The sequence below is a fragment of the Meleagris gallopavo genome, chromosome 3 (assembly GCF_000146605.3).
Source record: "Meleagris gallopavo isolate NT-WF06-2002-E0010 breed Aviagen turkey brand Nicholas breeding stock chromosome 3, Turkey_5.1, whole genome shotgun sequence".
Taxonomy (NCBI): Eukaryota; Metazoa; Chordata; class Aves; order Galliformes; family Phasianidae; genus Meleagris; species Meleagris gallopavo.
In genome coordinates, this window is record NC_015013.2 from 3,092,066 (window position 1) to 3,104,693 (window position 12,628).

Sequence of the window (12,628 nt, forward strand, 5' to 3'; positions counted from 1 at the left end):
TGCTGGGCCCGATGCGGCAGCTGGTGTCGTGGGGCGCGGCGGCGGCCATGGTGTTCGGCGGCGTGGTGCCCTACGTGCCCCAGTACCGCGACATCAGGCGGACGCAGAACGCCGAGGGCTTCTCCACCTACGTGTGCTTGGTGCTGCTGGTGGCCAACATCCTGCGGATACTGTTCTGGTGAGCGGCTCCTCCCTGCTGCCGGCTTCCGAGCTCTTAGAATGGCTGGGGAAGTAACGGCCTTGATGTGCTTCTTCCCCGCTCCCGAAGAGCTCGGCGCGCCCCGTCCCGGTGTGTGTCTGCTCAGGCTGAAGGATCAGGGCGCACGGCACTCCTGCTGCCCTTAGCGGAGCTGCCGGTCGGTGCTCTGATGTTCCAGTGGGGCCTCTCAGAAGCTGTTAAATAGGCTTGTTTTAAGCCAGAGCTGCTTTTCCTTGCTGTGGTTTGTTTCCCTTGCCCTCGAAGCTGTTCTTTGAGCGAAGGCCCCGGTTCTGCACGCATACTTTAGCATCCAGGTGGTGTTAAAACCACTGGAATGCTTGCCAGACGTTCGAGCATTTTTCTGAGATGCCAGCTGGCTTCAAGGAGCTTTACTTCCAGAGCTCCATGCGCAGCTGCAGATGAAAATCCATATTTTTGATAAGCAGGTAAATGGTGGGGGGTATTTTCACAGTTGTTGTGTTGAGCATACTCCCCAATATCTAAGGGCAGGTTTGTTTCCATGTTTAGGGTCTGTGCTGCTGAACAGAGAAAACTTTGTTAGAACGTGACTTCTGTGGGTAAACTTAACTTCACTTATTATATTCCTCATTACTCCTAGTATTGAGGAATGATACATATATCATTATATATCATTATGTATACCTATGTATATATATAGGTATATATCCCTACTCCTAGTAGGGGAATGATACAACAGTGGGAATGTGTTTCAGAACCCAAAGATGGAAAAGTCTTGGAAATGGCTGCAAAAAGAACAGTTATTCTAAGAACACTTTGTCTGTTATGTGCAGGTCTGTAGAATGTAATGAACTGACAGGCAACAGGCTGCTTCCTACTGTTGGCTTTATCTCTTTTTAAAGCTTCTCAGACTTCTGAAGTGTATGTGTCTTCCTGGAGTAATCTTCAGCAAAATACAGCATGTAAGCACTGTGCTGGAGCAGGAAACACTGGGGACCCTCTCCTGAGACTACAACTAGCAGTTGAACTGAAGAAACATTGCTATGTCAGAGCTAGTTGTTAACATTAGAGCTGTGTTATCTTGAGAAGAAAGCATTTGCAAGAGAAATGTATAGGACAGGAGCTGGAGAAAGCAGTACAGGGCAAAAAAAGATAGAGGAGCTGGAAGGAGTGGGAGAAATGTGTTTCTGTTTCAAATTTGCACCCAAGTGGAGCTGCTGGCAGTTTCTAGGTAACCCAGGAGAGTGCATCTATTAAATGAGACTTAAGTGTACTTGGGAGAACTGAAAAAACTTATTTTCAGTTGGTTATAGGTACATGTAACTAAGAGATATGTAGAAGAATAAGTACTATGGATGATGAAAAAGTTATATTTTATATCAACCTTGTACATTTCAAAAGAAGAATAGTTATATTGACTTTTTAAAAAAAAAAAAAATTATCCTGTGTGTATCTAAGCTACCTAATAATATCCTTGACGTATACTGGGTTCTGTGTATGTTCTGATCATATCAGAGCTTGTTGTTGACGCTGAATGGCTTCGTGCAGCACATGCACAGACAGGAGCAGGGGTCTTGCTTGACTGTGTGGCAGCGTAAGGGCTGCTGGCTTGTGGTTCAGCCACTTCCACGGCAGGCATGAGCTTGCAGAAACCACTCTACGCCCTTCTGATTTTTTTGTTGGGAGAAAAAGATTTGCATAATGACAATTCAGCATTCACTAAGAGAATATTTAGCTTCTCTGTACAGACTAGGTATCTCTATTGGTCCACAGTAAATGACAGTTAGATGAATAGAATAAGGTAGCAGAACAAAAGCCTCTAATTTATGTGGACGTGTTTAAAATGTGCTGATAGAGCTGCTTGGCAATGCAATTTTTTGTTGTCTAATGTCATCTATAGCTGATGGCATGTACCTTATTTGATATGTAGCACTCTAGATGATTTGATGTTAGCAGTATACCTAATAGTCATTGGAGGGAAACAGGAACTTTTGAATTATTCTATAAATTTAAACCTAAACACACCTGTTGTTGTGCCAGAACAGAGCTGTTCCTACAACTTGTTTTGTTTTGCTTTATAAACTTTCTCCTGTCAGACCAGTAACTTGCTATGGCAAGTCTTTTCCTTTATGAGACCAGTCCAGACCTCCATCTAGATCTTAATTTTGAAATCTTTATTGATATTTGTCCGTGACTTTTTCAGTTGATTTTAGCTTCTATTTGTTGCTCTTGGTTGTTACAGATATGGTTTGTGCCATCACAACTTCCTCTCCATCCTTAAGTACTTAAGGTGTAGGCCTTGAAAACTTTCGAGTTCTAATAGTGTTGCTTTGCAGGCCGTGGTTATTTCCTTTAATGGCAGTTTATGTATTTATTTAACTTCAAGGACGTTTCTGTAAATCAGTGATCATTTCTGGTGTTTCTTCCAGATTTTTCCTTAATTTGATATTTTTCTAATTGAATTTGAGGGTCACAGTCAGGTGTTACGTGTTTCAGACACAAACAGTGGAAAGAGATAGAATGCTTCTGCCTTTTAGGCCATGTTTCCTTTGTGTCTTCACTCTCAAGTAGTGCTGATCTTTCTGTATCTGTCAGGCACAACAGATGTCCAGGCGTCCGATCCCAACTTTTCCCTGTGGCTCTACTCTGCTTTGTTCACCTCACGTGTGGGGCAATTCCCTCTTTTCCTATTTGTGAACAGGCATGTTTCACACGTACTTTACTTAACTTTCTTCTTTAATTATCTGGTGTGTGGTGGATGAAATTTGACTTCCTCTTTGAAAAGATATTTAGACATAGTGTTGCAGCTACTGCAGTGCAGTAGTAGCACTGTGATGGTACCCAATGAACAAGGGACTGCCAAGAGCCAGGTTAATAGTCTTGTTTCCCCTTACCTCTTCTGAGAATTTTTCCTTCTCTGATTATATTATTCACAATTGTAAGCAATGTTTAAACATAGAAAATGCCGATGCACTGTTTCTTCTTTTTCGCATCTAAACCTTTAGTTTTGGAGTGTGTTCTAGGAACTTATGTTTGCTGGTGATGACAGTAACATGCTGTCTACTAAACCATTTTTCATGCTTCTGTATTTCGCAGTAGCTTAAAACTTTTTTTTGGAAGAGATTTTTGCTTTTGCTTTCACATGTTTGGCTTGATTCTCTTCCAACCATGAGTTTAATGCCATCACTTGGTGGAACAGCAGTGGGAGGGGACTGAGCTGCAAGATGTACACATGGCTTTCATTTAGAAGAAAGAAGAATGGTTGTTTGAGCTTACTAACTTTAGATCTAATGTGTTGACTGTATACTAAGTTTTTGGCCCCCTTAAAGAGGATTAAAAAAAAATAATTATGAAAAATAGATGTTTTGTGCCTAGAGCATAACACAGTGGGGTCTCCATTTGCTAATGTGATTAGTAGATTTTTGTGTCTGATTAGGCATTGTGAAGTTAGCTATGTTTTTCATGGTAGTTATGTTAGGATTTTATGGGTTGCTAGTGTAACTGCTGGTTGTAATGATCAGTATCAGCTGCGCCTTTATTCTAGTCTTTTGCCTTTGTCAGTGCTGCTTTACCTATCTTTCTCTAGATCCCGTTGATAGTCATTTCTAACTTCTTGCTCTGCTCAGTTTCTGGGCTGCATGGCCTAGAGAAGGTCTGCACTGTGGGTTAAGGAAACAGCACAGAACTCAACACCTTTGTAGTGCTAATACATAGGAAAGTGCATGGCAAGCTCCAAAAAGTCTATAAACTTTTTTTCTGCATTTTTGATAAAAACAATTTCCATTTTTGTTTAGCAGATGTCTTAGTATATTTGCTAGAGTTAGCTCTGATTTCTTGTTCACAATCACTTGTTAAAATATCCAAGGGGTAGCTAGAACCTTACTGATGTGGAAGTTGGAGGTGATTAGCAATCTGGTGAAGCTGTTTTATGCTGCAGGGTTTGAAGCACACTGTGGCACTGAATTCAGTGGTGACAAAGATAAACCTGCCTTCTTGATTCATCTGGCCTGCAGTCTGCCAGCTGACTCACTTTGAATTACTGCGACCAAGGGCAGGTATAAGGTGAGGAGAGTTGCATAATCAGTTGAGGGTGGTGGATGCAGAAGAGCTTTGAGTTCTCTCTCTGCACTCCCATTCCCCTCTTCTTTTTCTAAAACGGCTTATAATGAGATATGTTATGCTTTCTTTGAGTATTAAAATAAAAATAAATAGCTGAAAGAAGGGGAATTACAGATTTCTTAGAAGTCAGCAGAAGGCATTCTTAGTGTATTTGGGTAAGTTCAGCCAAAAGTAATTATACTTCTCACTATTTCCATGGGGTTTTGGACTTTATTCAATTGTGCGTTCCATAACATACTTCATATAGTAAGTACAATATGATTTGTGTATTTTTCAGTTAAATTATATTCTTCCAAAAAGTTTTGAGAAGTCATTCTGGGGGTCAGCAGCCTAAACTTCATGTAGTAACAACAGGGAAATCTAAACAACAGAAAGTAACACAAAACCTTCCAGTTTTGGAGCTGTTCTCACAGAATTATTGCCTTCAGGCAAACTCTGGAAGCAAGTTCTAACAGTCAGGAAAAAGATGAAAACTATGGATTTTGAAATTTCATAGCAGAAGTTGCTTGCTACCAGTTGTTCCACCAGTTCATCTGGAGGGGAAAGCTGGTTCTGATAGCTAATTGAGGTGCGTTAAAATTGGGAACTCTCTGCACTGGAGTCTGTGAAATAAGTTCCCTGTTGCTAACAGAGACTTACTGTGACAAGTATGTGGATGGAGGTGATTTATAGGAAGATGCTGGACTCGGTGATGCATGTCAAAACTTACCCAGCCATATTTATTTTGCTGTAACACTTACAGTGCTACTTGTGGATCAGGGCCTGATGTCATGGGTTGCTTTGTCCTTAAATGTTGGTCCACTTGTATCTGTAAGACTTGTTGTAGAAAGGAAGCACTCCTAAGACCTTTATTACTAAAATGAATAGTTAAGTTTTCCATATGGGAAGGGAGAGATGATGCTATAAACCCAATTTTAAGAGTGACTGCAGCTTTGAGAGATTGTATTACCCATGCTTCACTATGTACCAGTGCCTACTAGAGGAGTCTTGCTCAGATATTGAGAATGATATCCTGTTTTTATAAATGCCAGAGTGCAAGATACAAAATTCACCACTCTTTTGTACCAAATGTAAAGGTAAAATAGGATTTTGTATGACCAAGTGAGAAGCTTGTTTTCAGTGTTCCATAAAGTCCTTGAAGTTTACATGTCAAGCAGAAATTCATATCAAGAAATCTTACTGTAAACTAGTTCATTTCCTGAGCTCGTTGCTGATTAAATTCTGTTACTGCATTGGCTTTTTTTTTCTTAAGTCAACTGTGGATTATTTCCTGTGGCCCTTGTTGGTATGCAGTGTTCTGTGTACTTTCCATCTTGCTTAGAGTTTTTTAACTTCCCAAAGATCTGAGAAAGCTGACTCAGAGAGGTAAAGCCTGTAGTAACTTCTATTGCTTGGTGATTTCTGCTGTCACAGTAAGTGGAATTGTCTTTGTGAGGTGAGGCAGAACTACATATTGGGCAAGAGACATCTTAGGAAAAGACACAACACGTTTGTTCTAGTTTGGGCTTCTTTTGCACAATTGACACTTGTTTTGCACATGCTCAGAACTGAGCAACAGGATTGTTGCTGTAGGACTAAGGTGTACTGATGGAGATAGATATTTTCCCAATGACTAGTTAATCTCCACTGCAGTGTTTCTTTTGTGTTCATCACCTGACTGTGCATTAAGTGTATTATAGACTGCTGGAATACTGATAAAATGTAAGATCCTTCCCCCTCTTTATTTTGCATGTATAACTAGTACAGGAGAAGAAAAGAGTTCTTTACTTTTTTTTTACAGTATTTTTTTTTACTGTGGAAAGTTCTCTCTCATCATAGTCTGATACTGAAAGTCTAAATCTTTTGAATACTGTGGATGTTACAGTTGCTTACTTTGTCACCTAACTTTGCAGCAGCTCCTAGATCAAGCTAGCTTGAGGAGTTTTGCTTGGGCAGGTCCTTATATCATTTTGAAGCAGAGCAAGCAGCTTGAAGTAGTGTTTCATAGAATGGCTTAGGTTGGAAGGGACCTTAAAGATATCTAAAGATACCCCCTTGATGTGAGCAGGGTCCCGTGCAACTAGGCCTGGAATGCCTACAGAGATGAGGCATCCACAACCACTCTGGACAACTTGTTTCAGCGCCTCACCACCTTCTGAATCAAGTATTTCTTCCAAACACCTAACCTATATCTACCCTCTTATAGTTTAAAACCATTTCCTTTTGTTCTGTCCGTATCAAACCATGTAAAAGTCAGTCTCCCTCCTGCTTGTAAACTCCCTTCAAGTACTTGAAGGCTGAGGTGAGATCTCCCTGGAGCCTGCTCTTCTACAGGCTAAACAAGCCCAACTCCCTCAACCTTTCATGATAGGTAAGGTGCTCCAGACCTTTGATTATGGCCCTCTTCTAGACTTATTCCAACAGCTCCATGTCCCTCCTGTACTGGGGGCCCCAGGCTTGCACACACTACTCCAGATGGGGCCTTACAAAGGCAAAGTAGAGGGGAATAATCACCTCCCTCACACTGCTGGTCACCCCTCTTTTAACACAACACAGGATACTACTGGTCATCTGAGCAGCAGGAGCACCCTGCTGGCTTATTGAGTCTGCTACAGGCCACCTAACCAGGATGAAGAGGTGGACAAGGCACTTTATAGACAGATAGGTGAAGTCTGGAGGTCTCTTCCCCTTGTTCTTGTGGAAGACTTCAACTTCCCAGACATCTGCTGGATTTATAATACAGCAGAAAGAGAACAGTTCCAGAGGTTCCTGGAGTGTGTGGGAGATAACTTCCTGACACAGCTGGTGAAGGAGTCAACAAGGGGAAGCAAGATCCTGGACTTGCTGTTTGTTAACAGAGAAGGTCTTGTGGGGATGTGAAGCTTGGAGGCCGTCTGGAGCGTAGTGATCATGAGATGCTAGATTTCTGAATCCTTGTTGAACCATAGAGGGGAGTCAGCAGAGGTGCTTACTTGGACTTCCGGAGGGTAGACTTAAGCATCTTTAGGACCATGGATGAGTGGGTAAGCTACTTATGATGTCTACAAGTGCATAATGAAGCTGTGCAGGGAGAAAATTAGAAAAGCCAAAGCCCAGCTAGGACTGATCTTGGCCACTAAGGTAAAGGACAACAATAAACAGCAAGAGGAGGGCTACAGAGAACCTCTGTCCCTTTTTGGATGCCAGGGGCAACTTGGTGACCAAGGATCAGGATAAGGCTGAGGTGCTTAATGCCTTCTTTGCCTCAGTCTTTAACAGTAAGACTAGTTACTGCCTGGGTGCACAGCCCCCTGCGCTGGCAGATAGGGATGGGGAACAGAGTAGGCCCCGCTCTGAAAGCTGGATGGGGCCAGATGGATTATTGCACCCTAGAGCGCTGAGGGAGTTGGTGGACGTGTTTGCCAGGCCACTCTCCATCATCCTTTGGCAGTCCTGGCTAACTGGGGATGTCTTGGGGACTGGAGACTGGCAAATGTGATGCCCATCTTCAGAAAGGGCTGGAAAGATGATCCTGGTAGCTACAGACCTATCAGACTTGCCCTAGTGCTGGAGAAGGTTGTGGAACTCAGCATTAATCTTGGGAGCCATCATGGACCAATTAAAGGTCAACAAAGGGATCAGACCCAGTCAGCATGGGTTTACAAATGATCCTGTTTGACAAACTTGATTTCATTCTGTGACAAGGTGACCTGCTTAGTGAATGAAGGTAAAAGGTTGTTGAAGTGGTTGTTCTTCCTGGGCTTCTGCCTGTCCAGGAATGGCCTTCCACCACATTCCTTATCTACCAAATCTGTCTCCCTCCAATTTGGAGATAAGGATGTGGTGGGGGACCGTGTCAAAGGCCTTGTGCAAGTTCTGTCACTCCATCATAGAAGGCCATCAGATTGGTGAGGCACTGTCTGCCCTTGCTGAAGCTGTGGTGGCTGCCCCTTAATCACCTCCACACCTTGTATGTACTTCAATATCTTTTCTAGGAGGAACCACTCCAACATCTTCCTGAACACAGAGATGAGGCTCACTGGCCTGTAGTTCCCCAGGTCTTCCTTTCTCCCCTTCTTGAATATGGAAGTGATGTTTCCCTTTTTCCAGTTACAGGGAACTTTGCCTGGCAGCTGTGATTTTTCAGATATGATGGAGTGTGGCTTTGCAACTCAGTGAATGAGCTCAGATACCTGCTGGGCCAGAATTCTTTCCTCTCCTATGACCTAGCTGGGCTTCATCAGGGCAGATGCCGAGTAAACTGCCCCATGGTTGAAAAAGCCAAAATTCCTGCAGTGACAGCAGCCTCTCAGACATATAGTTATCAGATAGGTTTTCCTGGTCCTCTTGGCATCCTTCCCTGCCACCTAAGGGATAGAGGAAAGCACCATCTGTACTCCATCAGCTAACCACTGCGATCCCCTGAAGTCCTTTCTGATAGCCCTCAGGCTTCTCTCAGCAACTTCATCCCTGCCAGCTTGAACTGTCAGTAATAGTCAATAATTAGAGGGTTAAACCTGGCTAGGGAGTCTTGTAGTAATCTTCCTGACCTTGGCCGCAGAGAGGAAGCATTCTTCCCTATGGGTAGGATATCTGACATTTGGAGCCCTCCATTCCCCTTGGAAAGGGGTGACCTAAGACTTCTCTTTCCCTCTTGGTGGAGGCAGTCTTGAGGTGTGGAGTCAACCTCCTTGCCTTAGACAGCCTCCTGGATGGACCTTCCTGTAATCTCATTTACTTGTCCCTGGAGTTTTAGAGCCTCAAAGCAATTGCATAAGGCCACCTGGGAAGATGAGGTAAGTGTCGGGGGGGAGCGGTTTCCTGCCAACCAACTGGGGATCCGCTTCCAATCCTTCTCATCTCTTAGGTCCCCTCCCTTTGCCCAGTGGTGACAAGCCAGGGGGTCCACCCCTGTTTGGGATGTATCACCATGGTGCCTTTCTCTTAGATATGACAGGGAGTTTCTCTGGCAGTCTATCCCCCACTTAAATGCCTGAGGCTCCTTAAATTCTGCCACTGTGCTGAGTGGATAATCAACCTGCTCACACCTCACATAGATGGCATCTCTGCCATCCTGCAAGGGCAGCAGCAGGCTTAGGCACTTCCTGCAGCTGAAGACCCAAACAGCCATGCTTTTGGGCAGGCACTTGGTCTGGGTAGCTATGTTCTTTTTTTGCAAGAGCTTTCTGCCAAGTAGATTGTTTCCATGATCACAGAATCTTATGGACTGGAAGGTACCTGTGGAGGTCATCTAGTCCAACATTACTGCTAAAGCAAGATCCCTAGAGTAGGTTGCACAGAAGAGCATCCAGATGGATTTGAATGATTTGAATACCTCTGGAGAAGGAGGCTCTAGAACCTCTCTGGGAAGTTTGTTCCAGTGCTTTGTCACCCTCACAGTGAGGAAGTTCTACCTCATATTTCTGTGGAACTTCCTGTGTTCCACTTTGTGCTCTTTGTCCTGTTGCTGGGCGCTGCTGAAAAAATCATATCCTGTGATATGGTGCCTGAACTTCAGTTATTTCTAAGTGTTGCCAAGATCCCTTCTCAGTCTGTTTTCCAGGCTGAGCAGTCTTGGGTCTCTCTGATTTTCCTTATAAGGAAAATGCTCCAGGCCCCTGTTCATCTTTGTAGCCCTCTCTCTAGAAGTTCCCTATCTTTCTTGGACTGGGGAGCCAAGAACTGGACACAGTACTCTGGTTGTGGCCTTACTGGGGCAGAATAGAGGAGAAGGATCACATCTCTTGATGTGTTGGCCATTCTCTTTTATTTAATGCACCCTAAGATACTGTTGGCTCTCTTGGTCATAGGCGCTCTACTGGTTCAGTATCCACCAGGAGACTCGGGTCCTTCTTTGCAGTGCTCCTTTTGAGCAGGTCATGCCCGAATCTGTAATGATGCTTGCAGTTATTACTCAAGTGTTGGTCATGTGACCTGTTGAACCTGTTAAGGTTCTTCTCTGTCCAGGTCTTGCTGAATGGCAGCGCAGCTGTCTGGTGTGTCAGCCACTCTTAACTTTCTGTCATCAGGAAACTTGCTGAGGGTACACTTCCTCCTTTCATGGAGGTTGCTAATGGGAAAGTTAAACAACACCAGATACAGTAGCAATCTATGGGGAGCACTGCTAGCAACAGCCTTCCAAATAGACTGCACAGCTGATGGTGGTCCTCTGAGCTCTTCTTGGTTCACCTCACTGTCTGCTCATCTATTCCACGCTTGCTTAGTTTGCCTGTGAGGATTATATGGGAGACAGTTCGAAAGCCTTGTTGAAGTCAAGAATGCAATCCAGACATACAGAGTTGGGATCTGGAAAGTTAAGGTGCGGGTGGAACTGAACTTCCTGGGGGATGTGAAAGGTAACAGGAAAGGATTCCACAGGTATGTTGATCAGAGGAGAAGGGCCAAGGAGAGCACAACTCTGATATATAAGAGGGGAAAAACGTCAACAATGGACTCAGAGAAGGTTGAGGTACTGAACAAGTTCTTTGCCTCAGTCTTCCCACACCTCTCAAGTCCCTGAACATCTTGGCTGAGGCTGTGGAAGCAAAATCCCTCCCGCTGTAAGTGAAGAAGTAGTTTGAGACCACCCAATTAGACTGAGCAGGTACAAATATGTGGGGATTATGGCATACACCCTGGGCTCCTGAAGGAACTGGTTGATGTGATTGCCAGGACACTTGATCATATTTGCAAAGGCATGGCTGTCCAGTGAAGTCACTGACTGGGAGGGAGAGGGAATAAAAGAGAAACATCTCCTTTTTTTTAAGAAGGGTAGAAAGGAAGACTTAGGGAACTACAAATGATGAGCCTCACATCTGTGCCTGAGAAGATCATTCATAGAATAGATCTTCGTGGAGGTTATGTTAAGGACAGGCAAGATGAGCTGGCAATCTCAGATGGCCAGCATGGCTTCACTAAGAGCAGATCATGCCTGACCAATCTGGTAGTCTTCTATGATAGTGTGTTGGCATCAGTGGACGAAGAAAGGTCATCTATCTGGGTTTCTCCAAGGCCTCTGACGTAGTCCCCCACTACATCCTTATCTCTAAACTTAAAAGAGATGGATTTGAAGGCTGGATTGTTAGGTGGATAAAGAGCTAGCTGGATTTTTGTGGCCAGAGCGCTGTGGTCAAAGGCTTAACATAGAGTGGTGTTTCCCAGGGTTCTGTCTAGAGACTGGGGCTCGTCAGCATTTTTATCAATGACCTGAATAGTGGGACTGAGTGTGCATGCTCAGCATGCTTAGAAATGATAGTAAGCTGAGCGTGCAGTCAGTACAATGAAAGGGATGCCATCCAAAAGAGAGACCTGGGCATCCTTGAAAAGTGGACCTAATGAGGTTTAACAAGGCCAAGTGGAAGTTGTTGCACTTGGGTCAAGACAATCCCAGATACAAGTACAGACTGGGCGAAGAACTCATTGCCCTGTGGAGAAGGATTTGAGGGTCCTGATGTACAAAAAGCTGGACATGAGCCAGCAGTATGTGCTTGCAGCCCAGAACTGTATCCTGGGCTGCTTTAAAAGAAGGGTTGCCAAGAGGTGAGGAAAGTGATTGTTTTTACTCTGCCCTTGTGAAGCCTCACCTGCAGTACTGTATCCAGGTCCAGGGTTCCCAACACAAGAAAAACATGGAGCTGTTGCCTGAAGCACCTCTCCTTTGATGACAGACCAAGAGAGCTGGGCTTATTCAGCCTGGAGAAGATCTAAAAAGACAAACAAACCAAAACAAAAAAACCTAGTACAGTCTTCCCGTACTTAAAAGAGAGCTTGTAATCAGAAGGAGACCAGCTTTTTATGCGGGGAGATGGTGGTAGGAAAAAGGGAGATGGTTTTAAGCTAAAAGAGGGTAAATAAGTTTGATGTTAGGAGGAAGTGTTTTACTCTGAGAGTGGTCGAGTACTGGTTGTCCAGAGAAGTTGTAAATGCCCCAGCCTTTAAGGTTTTCAAGAGCAGGCTGCATGGGGCCCTGGGCAGCCTGATCTAGTTGGTGGAAACCTTGCTAACATCAGGGGGGTTGGAACTAGATGTTCTTTAAGGTCCCTTCCAGCCTGGGCCATTCAAGAATTCTGTGATGTGCCTGTTACTCTTCCCAAAGCTAATGGCAGTGCTTGAGAGTGAGCCATGTGGAGGCACAAGGCATCACAGTTTCCCTTAGCTGGGTACCGTTTGATAAGAAATAATGTTGGTAGTTTTTCTTGGTGTGGACTGCTTGTGCTCTGTACATGGATTTCTGTGGAAGATGGGTGAGGCTTTCTGATCTCTCTTGTCCCTTATTAGCTGACTCTTAACAAGAAAGAATATCCCTGGTGAAATGGTGGTAGTGGAAATTGTGTAAGAGAATATGATGACAAACCTAGTTAGTTTTTACTGGCA

General features: G+C 44.1%; 1 protein-coding gene across 1 annotated transcript in view; it reads left to right on the forward strand.

Moving 5' to 3' along the window:
• The window catches only part of SLC66A2 (solute carrier family 66 member 2), a 57,300-nt gene that overhangs the window by 457 nt on the left and 44,215 nt on the right, over positions 1-12,628 (forward strand). Inside the window, exon 2 of the mRNA XM_010708272.2 lies at positions 2-178. Within this exon, the coding sequence (XP_010706574.2) occupies positions 2-178 (177 nt within the window). The remainder of the gene's footprint in view (position 1; positions 179-12,628) is intronic.